At 38.6% G+C, this 21,808-nt stretch overlaps 3 protein-coding genes across 4 annotated transcripts; 1 reads left to right on the forward strand and 2 right to left on the reverse strand.

The window, feature by feature from the left end:
* The first annotated feature begins 4,584 nt into the window (after positions 1-4,584).
* Positions 4,585-6,593, forward strand: cisd2 (CDGSH iron sulfur domain 2). Its single transcript, XM_086083293.1, has 3 exons — positions 4,585-4,786; positions 5,390-5,604; positions 5,840-6,593. Exons 1-3 carry the CDS (start codon positions 4,684-4,686, stop codon positions 5,927-5,929), a joined length of 408 nt encoding a protein of 135 aa, XP_085939419.1. The 5' UTR covers positions 4,585-4,683; the 3' UTR covers positions 5,930-6,593.
* Positions 6,594-6,847: 254 nt separating this feature from the next.
* Positions 6,848-15,994, reverse strand: LOC147169853 (sodium/hydrogen exchanger 9B2). Of its 2 annotated transcripts, none has more exons than XM_086083292.1 (13): positions 15,871-15,994; positions 14,671-14,945; positions 13,282-13,483; positions 12,944-13,114; positions 12,397-12,539; positions 11,402-11,529; positions 11,139-11,314; positions 10,948-11,054; positions 10,449-10,598; positions 10,226-10,334; positions 9,191-9,327; positions 8,930-9,113; positions 6,848-7,824 (listed from the first exon to the last, which is right to left on the reverse strand). In XM_086083292.1, the coding sequence occupies exons 2-13, from the start codon at positions 14,803-14,805 to the stop codon at positions 7,763-7,765; spliced, it is 1,704 nt and encodes a 567-aa protein (XP_085939418.1). In that variant the 5' UTR covers positions 14,806-14,945; positions 15,871-15,994; the 3' UTR covers positions 6,848-7,762. The 2 variants fall into 2 exon arrangements, with proteins under 2 accessions (XP_085939418.1, XP_085939417.1); XM_086083291.1 differs by having other exon boundaries at positions 8,891-9,113.
* Positions 15,995-16,031: 37 nt separating this feature from the next.
* bdh2 (3-hydroxybutyrate dehydrogenase, type 2) lies at positions 16,032-21,808 on the reverse strand. Its single transcript, XM_086082733.1, has 10 exons — positions 21,727-21,808; positions 20,820-20,910; positions 19,729-19,807; positions 19,424-19,520; positions 18,510-18,618; positions 18,138-18,198; positions 17,872-17,985; positions 17,361-17,419; positions 17,195-17,287; positions 16,032-16,845 (listed from the first exon to the last, which is right to left on the reverse strand). Exons 2-10 carry the CDS (start codon positions 20,889-20,891, stop codon positions 16,792-16,794), a joined length of 738 nt encoding a protein of 245 aa, XP_085938859.1. The 5' UTR covers positions 20,892-20,910; positions 21,727-21,808; the 3' UTR covers positions 16,032-16,791.

Genomic DNA, 21,808 nt, shown 5'->3' on the forward strand with positions numbered 1-21,808 from the left:
ATAGAAGAGAAAACGACAGATGACAACACGACAGAAGCAACAGAAACTTTTTTGTGCATTTGTTGCACTCGCACTAACAAGAATATGATGAGGAAGAGAGCGCATTTTGTGAGCCTGCTGTGTTCTGATCAATGGCATATGTGACTTCAGTGTAAGCGATCAAGAGAACCAAGGCGATGTGTGAGCTTTACCTCAGGAAAATTAGTTTGGATGGAGAGAGTGAAGGATGACAACAAAGTGAAGCAAAAAAATGGACTTGCATAATATGACGTTTTAACGGTTATTAATGCATGCAACACGTGCCAGAATATCATAGGGATGTAGTGATCCCTGGAGAAGTGGGTATACTCTAAATTTTCACAGTTTATTTATGTATTTATTTATTTATTTATTTGTTGTTGTTGTAGTAATAGTCCAACAAAACGTCCGCTTTTAGAAACGGTGAAATGTAAGAATTAAAAATCCGTAATTACTTGCTCACAATAATAAAATGATCATGACTTGTTAAGAACAGTTTGTTACTACTGGTAACACAAGCGGCCTGACATAATATAAAATGTACTCATCACGGGAAAATATACAGCATAAATAATAGCAAGTATTTAGACCATCTAAATAATCTTGTGTTGACTGTCTCATTGTAAATCATCAATAATAATTTTCACCCTTACAGACCAATATATATAGCATTGACTGCTTCTGTTACTCAGTGTTACCAAGTTAAAATAATTTAATATAAAAAGTAGCACAACTTTAATCCACACATAGAAACAATATAACTATATTAAACCTTGTCTGTACAAAAATAACACATAAAAGAGGCAAACCACAATCACAAGTGTTACTTGTACCAGCAACAAAGCATGATGGGAAAGCTTCCTATGATTACCGTTGCTCTCCAAGTTAGCGTCAGTCAGCTCAGTAGTGCACCAGAAGTGGTGAGAACACATTTCAAAAATAAGAGTACTAACAGGAAATGCAGTGTTGGCTGCCTTAATCTTGCTGGTTTAACTTCATTTGGTAAGTGTGTCTTGTGAAGTGTAAAACGTAGGTAATCCCATTTAATGTACATTTGCTTATTGGTTTATTTTTGTAATTTTTTTGTCCATTTTATGTTCACAAACTTGTTCAAATAAACACTGAACGTGCTTTTGTAAGAGCATTCAATTGTAAATTACATTTTTGATCAAATGCAATATGAATATCGTTTGAGGGAATGCTCATCTATTTTACATTGATACACAAACTTTAAAATTGTGTATGTTCATTAAAATGTCAACTAAAGTGAGCCAGTCTGAGCCCTGAAATTGCAGGGCTGAAAATGAGTCCCAGTCCGGCCCTGCTGACAGCCACGCTTCCGTCAGCCTGCCCCAGGGCAGCTGTAGCTACTTAAATAGCCTACCGCCACACAGTGTGAATGTGAATGTGTGAGTGCATGAATAACGTATTCCATTGTAAAGCGTCTTTGAGTGTCTATAAAAGTGCTATATAAATCCGATACATTATTATTATTATTATTATTATTATTATTATTATTATTATTATTATTATTATTATTATTATTATTATTATTATTATTATCATCAAACTTAACCATTGGTTGGAAAGCGGACTAGACACATGCCCCTTCTGGGTCCAAATTGAGTTGAAGTCCTCAAAGCTCTCACTACATTCTCTCCTTGCCGCACGTCTGCCGCTTAGGGTGCATAATCTCTCTCAGAACAATGCTGTCCTCTGTGCTTTGAAAATTTGGACTCAGTTCCGCAAAAATTACGGCTTGGTCGAACCATCAAATCTTGCTCCTAACCAGCCCCCTGAGTCCTTGGCCGACCAAGCGCTCACCCTAGACCCTGCTCAGTGACGCGGCATATCTATCATTTATACTTCCTTGGGATCCCTCCATCCACAATTCCTCGACTCTGTGAAACGGAAGTGGGAGGAGGTGATTGGAACGTCAATATTAACTAATCAATGGGTGCAAATATGTAATCTCGTACACTCTTCCTCTATCTGTGCTAGGTGCGGTCTGCTTCAATGCAAGGTTATTTTTTGCAATAGGTGCAAGCAATCACTGGCTAACCATGCACATCCACATGCATTTTGGTTTTGTCCTGCTCTTAACAGTTTCTGGTGTCAGATTTTCGACACTTTATCAGTGGTACCTCATTTGGACCTTGATTTTGAACCGTGCACAGCCCTCTTTGGTTGCCCTCCTCTTTCAGCACCAAATTTGCCATTGGCTAAACGTGGAGTAATGGCCTTCACTGCACTGCTGGCGAGACGCTTAATTTTATTTAAGTGGAAACATGCTCTTCCCCCGACGCTTTGGGATGTTATGATGCATATTAAACAAGAAAAGATGAGTTTTTCGCTTTCCATTGCCGATGATGTCTTCAACAAGACTTGAAAGCCCTTTAAAGAATACTTAGAAAATGTCGTGCTCCTTCCAAATAGCGATTAGATGCCTTCCATTTGCCCAACCCCATCCCTTTGCCGTTTTTTCCCCTTATATATATATATGTATCTTTTGTATAATTAATTTGTCTACTTTTTGTATTTGTGTGCATGTGTAAGAGTGAATGGATGATTGTCGATATTTTGATAATAGCTGGTTGTTCATATGTTCCTCAAGTTTGTTTAGGCCTTGTATGTATGGTACTTTGACAACATCACTGTGTTTTTCAAAAATTATCAAAATTCTGAATAGAATGATCTACATAAAAACAGTGTGACTCATTAAAAAATGTGATCATAAAACCTGATAATGTTTAGAAATTATTCTTGTAAAAAAAAAAAGTTTTATCAATTACTTTTTTGAAATTACCTACAGAGTACTTTTTCTCTTAAGTTAACATTTATTTCAAAAAATAAATAAGCTAAAAAAATGTGAACATGTAGAAATAAATATAATAAAGGTGGTCTTACAACTTATTTTATAGTGTCCTTGTATGAACACAAGCTACACAGAGCTACAATACAAATAAACAGAAAATGTAATGGGGTAGATTCCATGGACGGTTCTACACATCAGCGTCGTTTCTGGCCACTGATGGCCGCGTTCCAACACTCGCACTGCCACCCCTGCGCCCCCCAACCATGCGCTCCCGCCGTTTCAACTCTCTGAAATGCTTGGGACAACTTAGACGGACACACTACACCCTCACACTTGTCTACGGGAAGGTGCAACCAAGGGGCACAAATGCGGAAGCGCAAGAACTGGGACGCGGCCCACATGTCGCAAACAGGAAACGGAAACAAAGCTGATGTGTGAAAACCATGAAGTCGGAAGTCCCACCTCCTCCGTGGCAAATACCCCCATTCATAACTCTACCATAAATGGATGACCTTAAATTACTACGTTTTATAGCTTTGACAATCTCTAATTAGCATAGCAAATTAATCTTAAGTTGATGAGAACACATTCCAAAATAAAAGTACTAACAGGAAGTACAGTGTTAGCTGCCTTAATCTTGCTGGTTTAATTTCATTTGGTAAGTGTGTCTTGTGAAGTGTAAAATGTCTTATCCCATTTAATGTACATTTGCGTATTGGTTTCTTTTTGTCCTTTTTTTTGCCCATTGTATGTTCACATAAACAAAGACCCAGCTCTTATAAATTGATCAAATGCAATGTGAATATCGTTGGAGGGAATGCTTATCTATTTTACATTGATACACAAACTGTAAAATGGTGTATGCTCATTATGTGAACTAAAGTGAGCCGGTCTGAACCCTGAAACTCCAGGGCTGAAAATGAGTCCCAGACTCCCAGTTCGGCCCTGCTGACTAAACCACTGCATTTACCACACACTGTTAGAGTTCAGTCACCTTTTCGAAAGCTATTTCTGACGAAGGGATTCATTTGCCATTATACAAACAATCCACATCTTTCATGTAGAACACAGAACATTGTATCATAAAAGTTTTGCATGCACATGTTGGTCCTTTGGTGAGCTGGCTAGGGAGAGATGTGTTGCATGCCACTATGCCAAATTGTCAATATCTGGGGGAAAAAGTCAGTGAAAGGGATACGACATAGCTTAACAAGACATGACACTTTAGTATTAAACCTCAGAAATTAATAGCGTTTGAGTTCTCAAAAGTAAAGATGCTCGCATACATTTTGGTGAAGATTGTCTGCAGTTTATGACATCAGGTGGTGACATCATCTTGTTTATATAACGAACTAGACCTCCCCAGTCAGAAGTCATTCAGGAAGTTAGGAATATAAATCATGCAAAGGCTCAAGGGGCCTAGGAATAAATAAGGTGGATATAGTGCAGTATGTCCCACATCGTCATGTGTATTTAATGTCATAAATAGTTTAAACTGGATGTTTTGTCTGTAGTATATATTTCTATAATTAAGATAAATAAGATTGCATAAATTCTGCATTGGTCTGATCCATAGAACTGGTAGATTTCCGAGGTTCCTGAAGTAATCTCTTAGTACCGCCCTCATACTGATATCCAATCAAAATCCACCAACTCCTCGGGCGATGATTGGTTTCACAGATCACTCTTAGGCATATTCACGACGGTAAATACGCCCTTTTTTAGCTTCTCGCAAATACTGTAGCACAATAATTACGTACCGGTAAGCGACTGTACTGAGAAAAGAACGCACATCATAAACGAAGCGTAGTCAAGTCAAACTCGAAAGCTCCTGCACTGAGCATTTCAAGATGGTTTTAGAAACGATTTCGAGGATAATAAAAGTTCAGCTTCCAGCATATCTGAAGAAGCTTCCACTTCCGGAGACGATCGGCGGATTTGTAAGGTTAACAGGTAAATAAACAATAGCTGTAATGCAGTGCTGTTCTGGATGTCCTGCTTGATGACTTCTTGACTTAATGGGGGCAATTTTTAGCTCCAAGCGCCTAACCTTCACTTGCACCTACGGATACAAACAAGTCCAACGAGTCGGTAACTGTAAATTGGAATGTCAGTAAACAAGCTGACCAAATACTGCACGACTCAAGTCATTATTACCAACCTGGAGCACCGTGAATGAATTAAAAGCCTAAGCCAGTGAGCCAAAGCCCCTCCAGCATTTTAGTTTATGACCATAAAATATATGTATTTGTATATTTTTTTCAGACTCACCATTGTATTTGTCAAGCCCACCATAAATCTGAGGGAGAGAAAATTGATTTGAGTGATTGCTTCATGGTCAAGCACAGTAGCCTACAGAAGCTGGGAATCATGCCTCATTGTGTCTTGGCTACTGTAGTGTATATTAGGTTACTGGACAAATCCAAACAAAAATGGGTTACAGAATCAATCAATTTAAAATGTTATAGTTTGAACTATTTCTGTTGAAAGAAAAACAAGTGTTCTCTCATGTGCCATCTGCCTTTCTATCAATTGTGTACATCTCTGTGTCCGTAGTGTCCGAATGGCTGCGGTTGCTGCCACTACTGGGCATCTTGGCTCTGCTAGGCTACATGACCATTCGGCCCTTCTTTCCCAAGAAGAAGAAGCAGAGAGACTGTCTGATCAACCTGAAGATCCAGAAGGAGAACCCCAAAGTGGTCAACGAGATAGACATTGAGGACCTTAACAGCGCAAATGTGTGCTACTGTCGCTGTTGGCGCTCCAAAACTGTAAGTCAATTTCTCTTCTTCTGAGTTTGCTTTTTACCCATAGTAAGAAATTGAGAATGTCCCCCAGGTCTCTGATGAGGGTAAGCAGTATAGAAAATCACTGGATAAAGAGAAGGCTGAGTCATCATGTTTTATGTATACTCTACAGTGTATGTATTTAGGTTTTAAATGTCCTCGGCGAGGAGGCTTGGGCAGCTCAACTGGCTAATAACATGAACCCATTTCCTCTTTTCAGTTTCCTGTTTGCGACAAGTCACACTTAAAGCACAACGAGCTGACTGGAGACAACGTGGGACCACTCATACTCAAGAAGAAGATCCTATAATAGCTCACCTGCTGGGAGATTTCCCTCAGTATTTACAGTTATTTACACTCTGTAATCATTTTTTATTTGCACGTGCAGGTGAGAAGTGTAGTGTCATGCAGTCATCAACTGAAGTAGTCCTGATGTGTTGACAAAGGAATGGTTAGCCTTTTCTGTGGTTTCAACAGGCCGATTTACTTATTTGTAAATTTGATTTGAGTCTTTCTGAGAGCCTTCATAAATCATTGACACTACTTTGTGTGTAATGTGGCCTTTAATCAGTATAAATCTCCCAGGGTAACAATTTGCCTCTATTAGACATGAAGTAAAACCCTTGTTGAGTTATTGTGACAACCGGGCCTTCCTACGTTGTGTTTATCTGCCTTACAATTTGAAATACTCATGCTCAAGCTAATACTTGTAAAGGGAGACTCCTAGCAACCAGTCTGATGCGCCCGGTAATTTTACTCAATCATTTCAAACCATTGCACAGGCGAGCTGTATCAGCATTGCTGTAGAATTCTACAAAGCCTGATTGAGGTTTATGTGAGTGACCCTAAGCATTGTTTTCAGCCCGTTTCTTTGTATGCACTGTACCATAACAATGACTGTAAATACTTTACTTCCTTCTGGAGTGACTCCTAATACCCACCAATATTTTTGGATAAATGTTTATATAACCACAGTTGTAGTTTCATGTTTTCCAGAGCATGATTTGAATTATATAATTCTATATTGAGCATACATGTACAGTATATTTGCACAGTAATGCTTTGAGCTAAATGCTAGTCCGTTAATACAATACCAACCAAAGGTTTGGACACACTTCAGTTTTGCCAAACTTTGCTATTGTCCATCTATAATGTCAACTGTTGGTCCACGGTATTGATAAGTGTCACAGAATAACTACTCCTAAAACTTAAGAACTAAGCAAGAGAATCACATAAAAAAAAACTTTATTTATTAAAGAATATTTAGTAAAAAACTAATTCTCAGTTCCATATATATTTCATAAATACTCTAATACTGCACACAAAACGTACCACATAATTTAAATGAAATGAACATCAGGTTCCTTAAGTTACACTGCATATTTTGTAGCGAAAATACCAAATGTGATAAAAATGTCTAATAAAAGATAAGTTTATCTGACTGAATGTGATTCAGCTTCAATTTCAAAGCAAATGAAAACCTTTTAATTACTGTACATTTTCCTGAGTTTGTACACATAGTGATAAAAATAGTCATTAAAATAGGTGTCAAACAAACACAAGTTTAAAAAACATACACTAATTCCCATTTTTAATAACTAACTCAATAGGCTACTAGTTATAATTCTTAGTATTACCATGAGCCAGATTTCCTTATTTTAACATTCACACTCTTAAAAAAAAAGAAAAGGGAAACAACATTCATGAAACTATTTCATCCAATTATAATGAACATTTTGACTCTGGACTGAAACTCTCATACACTACATGACCATTCACATGCGCAGATGATGTAGGTCATTTGTCTGAGGTCTGGAAATCACCAGTGGCTATTAATACATTGTCATTCACACGTTGGCTCCTCCTGCACGAAAGAGATCAACAGGAGCTGTCTGGAAGACAGCATGACGAAGCAGGCCACTCGGTGGCCAAAGGAGGGCTGACATATCCAACATGTCATTCCAGTTATTTTGTTTCAATTTAAAACTTCAGTCGAATGTTATGAATAAATACAGAAAATATGTTAACAGTGAAGATTTCCATGATAATAGACAACCTGATAGTGTTGCAGACAAATGTGCTCAAATCTAAAATGAAAGCTATTTCATTCAACACCTTGTTGCCTGCAATGAAACTGGTGATGTTAGAGAGTGCTTTCATAGGTGACCGGCGTTTCATTGTCCTCATCGCCGCCTGTCGCGGAGCCTGGAGGAGATGCAGAAGGGAGCACAGGCAACGGTTACCGACATTTTGTGTTGTGCCTTTTCTACTTCTCAAAGTGTGTTACAGAAACCCTCATGTGGTCTGTGAGTAACTTAATGGTTCAATTCAGTGATACCTGTACTGGTACAGGTAGTGTTTTAAGCAACAAGTAACTTTTGTAAACTTTGAAACCTTACCTTTGATTAGCACCACTTTTGAAAAAAAGTTCATTTTTTAGTTCTATTATTTCATCATTTAGCCTTTTGGCTTGTCACTAATACCCTTGCGGAAGGATATACGGTGCAAAGCAATTCAAAGAAAAATGTGATCAACAAAAATATGGACTGGAAGTGAGAAGGATTAACTGTCTTATCCTTTTTATCCCATTTTTGATGGAGTTTTTGAAACTGTTTCATTTTTTTGGAACCATCCTTTCCTGAACTTTTAGGTCCAATTTGAAGCTGTTTATGGTACAATAATTGCTTAACCACCACCACTATTAATTACAGTGTTCACCTGCAATTTACTACTCACAGATTCACCTATTCAGATAAAACATTTTTTTACCCATTGTTCATTATAAGATGGAAAACTCACCTCGTCACTGCCAGTTTTGTGCTCAGTCAACAGTCCTGTATAATACACAAGTTATGGTTTGGCAGCATCTTGTCAACAAACTATGTTGACGTAAGTTGAGGAGCTTCATGTAGTGCTCTGCTGCCATGTTGATGCATCTACAGGCCATTATAAACCTTTTAAAGGGGGTGCCAATTATACATGGATGATCACTATTTGAGGTAGTACTCAAATCCTAAAACATTATACTAGGCAGGCCTACTTTTTTTCTATGTAATATTAGATGTGTCATGGCGGAATTACAGTATTTAATGATTGAGTGATCCATTTTCTAAAGAAGAAACTATTCCATTGCACTGACATTGCTGCAATAGTTGAAAGGAAGGATAGCCAAGCTACATTCCTGTTACATTTACTCACTACTTCACAACAAGGTATGGGTGGTGAAATCTGAGCTGGGTTCATTTGATAAATATGCAGACACGTTACATACCTAAGAAAAAGGCTGATAAATTCGGTTTGACTCGCTCACCACAGGCTGAGTTCTTTGGTTTCTGCAGCAGGCACGGTCCGCACAGGCCTATAATTAGGGCTCCGACTGGCGCCGTGAGAAGAATGGAAAGCACAGCCACAGTCAGCACGTCCATGCCATACTTCTGCATCTGCTTGTCTTGCCTTGCCCTGGCCATGTCCAAAGCCGAGGAGCCAATGGCTGCCTGGTGGTTTGAAAATAACATATTACTTCTATGGTCCTTTATGTAACAACCAGAATTAACTTTTTTTTTGTTGATACCTGCACTGTGGCTTTGGGCATCCAAGCCAGGGCAATAAACAGCTTTTCTCGAATGTTAAAGCCGGCGAACAACACGCAAACGTAGGAGAAAAGGAGTCGAACCAGCAGGGCAATGAGCAAGGAAGCTATACCCAGACCTGCACAAGAAAACACATATGTACAACACTGTCACATAACTATTAATGACAACAGCCACCTCATTGTTAATTTAAAGGGATACTTGACATCATTTTCAGCAGTAAAAAGTTCATAATTTGTTAAAAATTCATTTGATAATGAAAGCCTCATTCTTTTTTCATGTACAATTAATACCTTTAAAAATGCATTTTCCACTTGCTGTCAACTGAAGAAATCACCTGTGCTGAAGAAATAGGTAACGACCAATCACAGCTCACCTGTTTTCTGGGTTTGGTCAGCAAACTGAGCCATGATTGGTTGTTACCCGTTTCCTGAGCAGAGTTATGTATCTGTTTTAGTTTTTAAAGGTATTAATTGTTCACGAAAAATAGCTTAGTTATCAAATTAATAATAGATAAAATATGAACATAATCGGACTCAATGAGTCAAGTATCACTTAAGTCAAAATATACAGTTTTCAAAAATCAATGTTCTTTTCCAGCACCTTACAAACAAACATACAGTATCAATTTTCCACATTAAAATTTGTAATATATATGATTATATACAAAAAAAAGGTTTTAACAGTAGAGAGAGAGAAAAAAATGAACCACTGAACCGTAAACGTCAAATTCTAATGAAAGCTCTTAAATAAAAATATAAAAGTCACGGGCTGATTGTTTTATTTCAAATACACTGTGATAATAAAAAACTTAAAAAAAAAAACCTCAACACGGGTGGACCTAATTGAGTAGTATGTTGTATTTCATCACTATTGCATGTGACAGCAATTTATAACACACGCACTTCATCAATAATATTTTTAAACACAAAAATGCAACATTCAAATTGTAGCATTTTCAAGAATTGTTATCACCCCTTGTGAAGATTATCATACGATTCTCTCAGTGCTCTCACCTACTGTGTGTCCTTCCAACTCTGACACTCTTATCTCTGCTCCGATTAAACCAAACAGAAGTGGCTGAAACACGTCCCATGCCCAGCCCACCACTTCCTCCACGCGTGCCTTAACACAGACACACAAAAACATGGCGTTAATTCCTGTTGCCTCTGGCATGGATGTAGCTGAACAGGAAACGTATTACTGTATGATTTTCAGTGAAATGTTAAAAGTTATTACCTTTTCTGTACCCCATCCGAGACCAGCAAGAAATGCCAATACCAGAGTGCAAAGGCCACCAGAACCAGGAAATCCAGCCACACCGCTGCCAAACACAGCAAAGACGGACAGGCCGAGCACCAGGAAGGATCGCTTCATCACCAAATGTTTCTACAAGGACAAATAACAGCCAATGAGTACATATTGTGTGTTTTAGACACCATTTTGGCCGATCACGATTGAGACAGGAAAGGTAGTCCAAATGTAAACAGCGGAAAATGCATGTCTTATTTACATGGTTACAATCGTTTTGTTGTTCCTTTTTTCCAACCTTCAATTACAAGTGAATTTTCAAGACTTTCAAGCGCCAGCGGAAAGCCGAGCTATAGAAGTCTGGTCTTTCCGGCCCTCAGTAACTGCCTGGGGTCAATACCACGGCGGTTAAACTCAATGACTCAACAATGGAGGAACACCTACGGTACTCAGAGTGTAGTGATGTTGCAAGATGCTCAACGCCTACCTGATCAAGACTGGGAAAGTACTGGATGAGGAAGCCAAGAAGGATCCCGGCAAGCAAGCCACCGGCCACCTCCAGCACACCTCTCAAGATGTTGTACCATGTGGAACCTACACCAACGAGCAAGATTTACAAGAAATAAATCATTAAATATGTTGGCAGCAAAATTGCTTTGTTTGATCCTCCCCCATTACCTGTAGCAAAAGCCACTCCCAAGCATGTAGTGAACCCTGTTATGGCGAGAATGTCGTCAAAGCTGCCCGCTGCCATCAACAGAGTGGGGATGCCCTGCTCCACGCCGTAGCCGTCCTTCTGCAGGAGCAACATGGAGGGGACCACCACTGCTGGAGACACAGCACCGAGCACAAAGCTGCAAAGAGAAAGAGATGGGCCCCACTGAATGGATGCACCCTTAATCCAGTTAAACAGTTACAGACAGAGAAGAGTAGACATTTACCCAAGGATGAAACCCCACACCCAGGGCAAACCCATGAGGAAGTGGGAGACCAGAGCTATGGTGCAGGCCTCAATGATGCAGGGCCCTACTGCCAGACGCAAACACACAGACTTTAGCTTCCTCAGAGCCTGGCAAAACACAAGATTCAAAAGGTTATACAGTATTAAACAGGAATGATTTGCACACACACACACACAGAATAGTGAATTTTATTTTGTATCTGTACTTAAAAAAAATAATATTGAAAAATACTTCTTAAAATAATTTGTACAAAGTATTTTTCATATGATTAAGATCCTAAGTAGGCTACAATTTAAACATATATTTCATGGCACTTTTTTGCTTATTGTTCTCATTGTGGAAACTACTGGAGCATATATTACTAAATTGTAGGGGGAAAAAATCCATTGGGCAATATATCGCGATATTACAGCGCGCAATTTTCGAATTGGTTCGATATGCGGCCGAATCGATTTTTAAAGATACATTTTTTATTGGAATATTCAACAATACGTCTTACTTAGGGTTAGGATTCACACATTAAGCATGAAAGAATGTTATATTAATGGAACATTAAGCCTTAATATTTGATTTCAGTGCTGTTCAAACATGAAACAGACTGCAACCTGTTTTTTAAATGCAGTGGTTCAGTTACAAGCCTGAATTTTCAGATAAATAAATACATTTCCATACAAATCTTAGTGTACATGTACAAGTTTACTAATTAGTATGATCTAAATTTAAGTTGAAAAAAATCGCAATAATCAATTTATAGATTTGTATTGGGATTAATCGGTATCAAATCAAATCATGACCTATGAATCGTGATACGAATCGAATCGCCAGGTACTAGGCAATTCACACCCCTACTAAATTGGAACATTTGTGGGAAAGCCTCAATTAAAAATGTTATAATTTTCCAACCAACATGGTGTATTTAGCATTTACATAACTTAAACACGAAAACTTTTTCTGTATCTCTCTATGTGTCTTACCGAGGGATCCAAACCCAGACCGGCTCTAGCTAGGATGACAGCCAGCGCAATGTTCCGGAGTGAGGCGGACCACTTGAAGTTAATGTAAACACCATCTGTTATTACTGGGATATTTCTCAGCGTGAAACCCATAAGCAGCATACCTGGAATCGGAAAGAAAAAATATTGTTAATAATTTGATCCTCCCACTGTGTTCAAGTTTACAAAGTTTCAGTCTCAGATAGGCCACCTGGGGCTCAACTATCAAATTGTATTTTTCTATTTTCTGCTTAAAATTTGCAATCATAAGTAACTATTACTACACAATACTAAAAATTAAAAACAAAAAACAGAAATGCAGAATCATAGATGAACAAAATGTAACCCAACAGACAATCAAGTACCACAAAGTAAGTTAAGCTAACCTAGCATTGCAAAGCATCAGAAAGCGATACGAGACAGTTTTAAAATTTCACTGGAAGCAAAAATATGTTTGACTTGTACTCAAAATTATAAATACTATATACAGCATGCTTGCTTTTGTCCCTAAAGATGTTTCATTTCCTACCAAGAAGTGGAGGGAATGGTGGAAGTCTGGGCAGCCGGATCAGAGCCACCAGTTTGCCACCAATGACTGCACAGATGAAAAGCACCGTGATGCCAAACAGGTTACCACCTGGAAGACATTCATCTTCTGTGACAGACCACACCACTCCAAAGAGCACTGCGGCCAAAAGGACTGGGAGAGACACAAGAAAACAGAGTTATGAAAAATAAAAAATATTATTGCTGCAATTTCAGGAAACAGGTTTAAGCGGTTTTGAAAATGGATGGATGGGTTTTATAATGTCATAGATCATTGACAAAAATGATAACGTGTGGGCCTTCTGGGCGGTCTGGGCTTACCTTTTGTAATGACGGAGGCCACAAGGCCTCTTGGAGGACAAGGACAAAATCTGTGAAGCAAGGGGCAGCAAACAAGTGGGGGTTCTGTGTTGGTGCCAGCATCCACCACAGGGTTGCGAGGAAGAAAATAGGTTGTTTCCTCTGTGACATTTGGACTGGAACAACGCCGTACCACTACCTGGATCTGGTTCACATTAAGGTGCTGGAAGACACGGAGCAAGGAACAAAACAACCTAGAACAGCAGTAACAAAATGATTTTGCAGATTATTGCAAAGGTATATTTAGACAGACTATCAACACGGTACAGCTGCAGCATTATAATTTCTTTCTGTGTTTCGTTTTTTCAGCATTGGTTTGATTGAGGTCTCCTCATTTGTTTCGGCCAATAACTTTCATTTCTTTGTATCTCTACTAGTAATACCTGGTTATGCCAATGTTGAAGTGACATCAGTGAGTAGAGACAAACACTGTAGGTATGATGCAGTGAGGCAGGGTTTTGCAAAAATAAATAAATAAATAAAATAAAAATAATCAAGAACTCATTCAGCGTCATTCTGAAAAAGACCACTATTATTTATTTATAGTAGTTCAGTATTTATACTGAACACATTGTATACAGTCAAAACACAAAATGCAAAATCTCAATTGCTGGATTGTATGTTGATTAGCTAGTTGGTTACAAAAAAAATTGTAAAAACAAAATGATGGATTGAGGAATTGATTTGCTGTTTTTGCCAGTGAAAAAGTCGAATCCGATTATCTACGTCATTCTCCATGAATCAGAACGGAACCTGCTCACTATCATATGAACAGACTGACAACAAAAAATTTAAATGCTACTATTTTTTCTTTTGTTAGAGGAATGAATTGTGTCGTTTTGCCGCTGGCAGAACAGCAGTCAGCCAACATAAGCACTGTGACAGTTTGGTCTTGACACAGAGGAGGAGCTGCAGGAGTGTTTTGATGTAACTGAATGGTTTTCTGATTTTAAATAAGTGTATTTTTATTAGAAAATAATATTTGATGTGTTTATATATAACGTGCTCTAAAAAAAAAAAAAGAGCTGAACTGAGTGCTATTGGGTGAGGTGTGTAAACTGCCTGTTCACAGCACAGCACAGCGATAATCAGAGATTGGGTTTTGTGTGCGCTTTTACAAAAAAGACCAGTCATTGCCATTTTTGCCTTGTTCTTTTCAGAACACATGCAGCTGATTGCAGAAATGTGGTGCAATAAAAAAAAAATTATAATAATAATAACAACTTGGAACGTTTAAAAAAAACACAATAAGAGTAATGCTGATCATAAGCATAATAGTAAAGTAACACAATTGATTTTGATTGCATTTGATTGAATTACATATTTTAGTTAAGGAAAAGTTAAGAATACCTCCACATGGTTTCCTGATGGCAAAGGAATACTGTCCAGAAGTGGCCTGGGTGCGGGACTCGGTGCAGGACTTGGTGCAGGACTGGGTGCAGGACTGGGCTCCGGCGTAGCAGGTTTGGACCTGGTCTCCTCCATGGCATCTATCTACAGAATATCTGGTCCACTCTTTTTATCACAGAACATTTAACTGAGGGGTGGAGTTGCTGGCCATAGATGAGGCAGTTCCAGCACTTGAACCTATATGTGTCCACCTCTACCTCTGACTTGAAATCCAACTACACAAAAGAAAAGAGCAGTGTCAGTGGAGTTTAATTACATTTAGGAAATCTACTGGGCTGCGTTTTGCATGCACTTAATCATTGCTGGTTTTAGCTCTGTTGGAACAAAACAATAATAATAATGATAACTTAAAAAACGAGTACGTAGTAGAATGAACCCTTCAAGCATGACATACAATGTTTGCCACTAGCTGATGGCACTCAACAGCAGTTGGTTAATCCAATATTGTCAACAGACCACACTAATCGATGCTTACATGCTTGGCCATATGGTGCGACTAGCAGTGTAAGTAGGTGAACGTGGATTTTTCTGCCAAAGTCTGTCCGTCCTCACTCTTTCGTGGTACACTTAGACTGTGTTAACTGCTAGCTAACTGTGCTGGTTTGAGGAGGGTCTGTAATTTCATGAATGGGTTAATAGTGTATGTAGTACTACGTCATCGACATGGGCGTAGTAACGGCGACAGCTAACCGGTTAGCTTATTTATTTTACAATTTGCGTGAATTCACGCCTCCTGGTTAACATCTCTCCTAGATCCGTTTTCGGACACCACCGCAGCTAAAGCGTCTTGATGTCTTCGGTTTGTAATTACTGTCTGTTTCAGCATTGTAACATACAGGTTTACAGTAGTGCCGGCGTGATTTTGGCAACAGTAACAACCAATTAGCGTATTAGCTTGTCACGAAACGAGCTATATCACCGTACAGATCACACACAACAGATTAAGACATACATACACGATTAAAGAATACGTTCCAGCAAAATACTTGACTCTTGGAATAAGTTTTGTACTTGGTGTGTTTGCTTTGTCCTATAATGGATGCTTTACAATATATGAATGCCAATGTACCAACGTAAATCCCTAAACATTCCTATATTATTAATGATCAATTAAACGGAGAGAGAAAAAAAACCACTTACCTCACACCATAAACATTGTCAAAGCTTGGCATTGGGAGCCTTTCTAGCAGGTTGGCCGGGAGGGAAATGGTAATAAGAAGGATTAGTGATGTCCAGTCTCTGCCGTGTGGTATTGGTGTAAGGTTGGGAGGGGGGAGGTGAATAAACACATTTAGCACACATTATGTGATTTAATATTTATTATATTAGAATATTAATCACTTTGACAACATGACATTGAAATGTGTACATATTGCGCCCTATGTTTGTGCCAAACACAAGCCTGGAGCAAAGCGCAGTCCAATTGTCCGCATGGTGGGAGTACTTTATTTTAGAAATTTCATAGACAGGTGCAGGTAGAAACATTTATTTGTACCGTTGTGGGAGTGAACACAACTGATTTGTTTCCTGGCCAATGGAAGTGGCTCCCCTCATAACATTTAAATTCAGCGCAAGAGAGGCACACACAGTCTTTGACATCGCAGAAGCAAGAATGGACTCGCTGGAGTGTGCAGCGTACATTTATAAGAAATTGCAAGCAGACCTCCACAGGTGGATAATGTGAACCTGGCCAGGGAGATTACTGCTGTTAAGTGGGCACTTGAAGACCGCCTTCCACCACAGTTAGTATCTGAGCCCGACCACCACCACCCCACCCCAATAGCTGGGCCAAATTCTCAAACATGGTAAACAAGACTTGCTCCAGTATGAAAATCAAGATGTGCCAGTTTTAACGCCAAGCGCATGTGTGCTGTCTATGGATCCCTTGGTGTTTATCTTACTGTTATTGCAGGTAAAAAATAATTGGGTTTATCTGTAATTCGACATGGCACAAGTGCAAAGATTTCTCTCACAAAACATCAGTAATCAAAAAGTGATAACATAGTGAATCTACCAATCTTCCATGTAGCACTATGATAGGACAAGCTTGCTTAATGCTCTTCAAAGCCTCCAACCTCCATCGATGATTTGCTCTGTGCCAGTCACATAGGCCGACTGTGGAGGAGCACACACATGTGACCACACCAGACATATTAGGTACATCTGCATCATTTAATTCTGTGTAATAAATTAAATTAAGTGTCCGAAAAGTCACCATAGACTTCCTTTTTTTCTGTTTTATTTCATGTATCATTCGATGGGATTGATGCCATCAGCCTTTGAATGACAATTTGTTTCGAACCCTGCATGCAGTTCAGCGGCAGTTTGAGAAACTTTATCGCCATCACACTGCTCCAACACTACAACTACATACAATTTCTTCTATCCATGACAAATTTCTCAAAACAGGATATGTTCTTTGCAAGTCAACTCTCAAGGCTGCAAATATCCATAGCATTCTCACCTCATCTGAGGCCAGGTACACACACAGGTATGCCACCTCTTCGGCTGTGCACATTCTGCCGGTTTTCTGCCTTGCCATGAAATCCTTATAAGCCTGTAGAGAGCGTTGTATCCACATCAGAACATTATGATTACTACAAATAAATAATAAACAAGGTGATCGGTACCTTTTCTGGGTCAGGTTGAGCTTGGATCCGACCTCTTAGTGATGGAGTGTCAACAGTACCTGAGGAAAAAGTTAGCTCACAGAGCTTCAAAAAGCACATTTTCTTCCTGATTAATGTCATTTACACATTGTCTGGGCTGAACGATTCGAAGGTATAATCTATTTGCAATTTTTTTTCTTCAACATTGTGATTGTGATGAACATGCAAAATTTTTTCAAGGTCCTTCTCCCATGTATTTTGAAATGGTATGGAAATTTATCAAAAATATTCTACTACATTGCGACGTCGATTTGATTTGGTCCCTTCCAAATATACTAAAGTAAAATAACTGTCTTGCAGAGGTGCCAGACAAGCTGTGAAAGCCTTATTCAAATAGAAAAAAATGTGCTTAAATACAAAAACGTATAGTGATATACACTGCATTATCCATTTGACTGTTACTATAGCCTAGGGAAACTTAACAGGACACGGCGACATGTTTTTTGTTATATACTGAATGTTCTTGACTTACCAGGACAAACACAATTACAGCGAATGCCTTGCTCGATGAAATCGGCGGCTATGGATTTGGTGAGGCCAATCACGGCCGCCTTGGAGGTGCTGTACACACACCGGTTCACCACACCTGTGGTCAAGGAAACATATGTCACACGCGCGCGCGCTCGCAAAGCTGTTATCTGGCATAAGAGGATTAACATGCTCATACAACAGTGCCTGAATGTCCCTTTAAATAAGCATTTGTTACACAAGTGAATCCAAACCAAAGACTTGCTTCACCTTTTATGCTTGATGCAACGGAAGCCATGTTAATGATGTTTCCAGATTTTCTTGCCAACATCTGCAATTATAAAATGTATTGGGTTGATGGAATCAACCTATAGAATAATATAGCATAATGGAAATATAAAGTGTTAGTTTATGTACATTTAATTTGGTATCATAAATAGATTTCCAATTTCAGTTTGGTCTATCAACGCATCTTAGTGATTGAGCAGTTACTGCCAATCATGACACAGGCTCAGATTAAAACAGTTTATCTCGGTGCACAAAGGGTGGCAATGAAATAAATAAGCATATGTCAGTCAATTTACAGCTGCATCGGAACAAGATCAAGTGGATTAGGCATTTAGTGAGGAGGGCAAGGGTCACCTTTGGCAGGAAAGCTCTGCACATAAGGTACATGCTCCGGATGTTCACATCCATGGTAAAATCCCAGTCGGCCTCTTCACAGTCCAAGATGGAGCCATGGTGCACAAACCTATTGTGACACATACATTAAAAAAAAAATCTATGCTTTCATCTAAGTATATGTGAGACAAAGCTATAGCCATTAAACACAACTAAAATTTATTATTAAAATTATACAGATGTCCTAATTGTGTCCTTGCATATTCCAAATCTTACCGAGGTTCTTAAGTAAGACCTTTGTTAAGGAGATTTAGCAAAGGTCAAGGAAGGTTAAACCTTGAGGTGTAGGGATTTTTGATACGTATTAGTTGGAGATGGATATTGGATATATGACCAAAACAGCATGTTGGCTGCACGAGTTAAGTTAGGCTACTGTTACTGTGTCTGAACTGACTCAAATGTATCCAAAGCTGTGAATGTGAGTATGAATAACTGGCTGGCTAGCGACCAGTGCAGCATCTACCCTACTAGCGACCCTTTATGACGACAAGCACCATAGAAAATGTATTGATGAGCAGGTAAATGGAGCCCTGTGATTGGCTGGGGCCCACTTAAGGGTGTACCCCACCTCTTGCTCCAGCATGTGATTGTGAGGATAAGAGGTTCAAAGAATGAACATTTCAGATTATTTCTATTAACGTAAGGGATGAACTGCCAAGTAACTGAGACCAAAATTATTAGATAAATATGGAAAATATTAGAAACAAAACACCTTACTCTACAATGCGGTGGAGTTTGACAAACAGCTTACATTATTAAATATATTTTCAGATAGAGTCAGTCGATCATTCAAATTCATTTTTGTTATGAAGATTTTTCGCTCCCTTTTTGAAACTACACAACAAAGTTAGTGTTACTGGAAAAAGGTCAAGTACCCTGCAACATTGAACAGGACATCTATGTGGTCATATTCCTTGGCCAGGGCCTCCACTTGTTCTTTCTTGGTCACGTCCACCACTTTGGTCCTAATACCTGCTCAGGAAGAGAAAATGCAGAATGACAAATTAGATTTAAATTAAACAGGTTTGCAACCCAGCAATTGAATATAATGATATACAAAAATGATATACGATATATCTAAATTTAAAAGTCAAGAGGATGGATTATTAGTATTCCTGTCATTGTTACACCGTACGTAACCAACAGGTGGCGATATTAGACCTTCGTAAACAGTCACTACCTTGAATACTATCCAGTTCCTTGAGCTTCTCCTCATTTATATCAGTCGCAGTGACTTGAGCCCCCTCCTTTGCAAATGCCTGGAAACACAAGTCTGTTACTGTGGCTGTATAAAGAAAAAGTATATATATTTTTTTATCTAACTAGACTGCATGTTTTTGCAGGGAACAGGAGAGACTCATTTAGTGAACATATCTCAGCTCGCCTTCTGAAAAAAATATTAAGGCAGAGTGGTGATAAAAATTCCATTACTGGTTTTCTATTATCACATGATGTCATTTTCTAAAACCAATACCTCAACCCTCAATTTAAATTGATTCTAGCTCCCACCAGTTTGTGGTTGCCGAATAGTGTGTAAAGCGCTTTGGGCACCAGACGGTGCAGATAAGCACCATATAAGTGCAGTCCATTTACCATTAACAGCAGAGAACCTTCTTGTATCAAAGTACCTTTTACAGACTAAATTGAAACGTTCAACAGACCTCCAACTTGACAGTAAGCAACTTTTAATATTATGCATGTCTCACCAAATGGTCTAAAACTGATTAGATGCATTCTTTCCTCTCTGCGTTAAATCCTTCACACTTCACCCACATACATGAGGTTATTGCTTTAGGTAGAATAGAATTGAACAATTTTGAGTAGAGCATTTTCAAACTCTTTTCTTGTGACATGAAGAGGCTTCTCACAACATCTACATGATCTCAAGATCAGATATTAAGTATGAATGATAGTTCCTTACAGCAATGCCATGCAAGCAATGAAACAGATGTCATAAACTAAAACTCTTATTGCTGTATGATAATGGTCTTGGTGTAATGTTGAGAAACACATATACCACTTGCAGTTTTGCTTCAAAGATCACTAATTTTTATACAGTGTATATATATATTTAAAAAAAACTGCTGCTACTGTAAAGACGTTTTATAACTAAAAATGGTCTACATAATGGGACAACATTAATATTTGTTGCTTGCATACAGTTGTAATATGCAAGTCAACTCTAGAAACGGCATTGACTGGCATAGAGCAGTCTATTAAATAAACATTTTACACTGATAATGTGGACATATCAGTGGGAAATCTCATTACAATTGCAGCAGCACGTCCAATCCCCTGCGCAGCGGCTGACAACACAATCACTTTCCCATCTAAGCGGCCCATGGCGCACTGCTTCCAGCTGCTGTATGAAAACAAGAGCATAGAACAACAACATTTTGTTCATTAAGGCACTATGTCACTGTAAAAGCTATACATTAAAACAGAGGGACCTGCAAATTATTCTTAAGTTGTACAATGTAAGGTTCAACCTACATTTGTGTGACAGTGTAATTTTTTTCTTAGGCTTTTCCGTGATGCCACAACAGAACGGTACCATGCAGTCAGAGAGGTAAAGTGTGATCATGACAATATACTTTAACTGAGGATGGAACTTAATTGTGACATGAAAGCACAATAGTACAGTAATTAACTTAATGTACTGTATCACAGAGTAAAGTAGTCCAATAGAGTCAGAACTGGCCAAAAACGTGCAGATTTAAATCTTGCTCCAATTTTTTGTGTTCATTTAGTGTAGGCGTTCATATGCACGTATGAATAACTGTGAAGTTAATCTTTCTAGTCACATTCGGTGAGTAACCTAGATTTATATTTTGCAGCAATTTTACATAGTGTTCACTCAGTATTTCGGAGTCCATATTATGCACTTATATAACTAACATTTAAATCGGTGACATGAAAACATAGGCCTACAAGCGTCTAGCCTACAACACTAAAGTGCAAAGTACAAATCGTAAAACAGTCTGTTCTGGATGGCAATAGTAAAAATGCATGCAAATTTTTCTCTTCCCTCTGTCTCACTTGTTCCCAAAGTGAATTACATGTCCATGTGGCAGTCAACGAGCACATTAAAAATGTCAGACTGCTAGGTTTATAAACGTGTAAATCAAAGGTGGCCAAACTTTGCACTAACTTTAGAAATTCGGTGTTGAAAACTCACCTGCTCTGCAGACTTGATCCAACAACAATTTCGCAGTCGCACACCACAAACGTGATCCTGTTAAACTTGCTGCTATTGGCTA

Source organism: Leptonotus elevatus, chromosome 8, assembly GCF_054856555.1.
Source record: "Leptonotus elevatus isolate MCC_2025b chromosome 8, RoL_Lele_1.0, whole genome shotgun sequence".
NCBI lineage: Eukaryota > Metazoa > Chordata > Actinopteri > Syngnathiformes > Syngnathidae > Leptonotus > Leptonotus elevatus.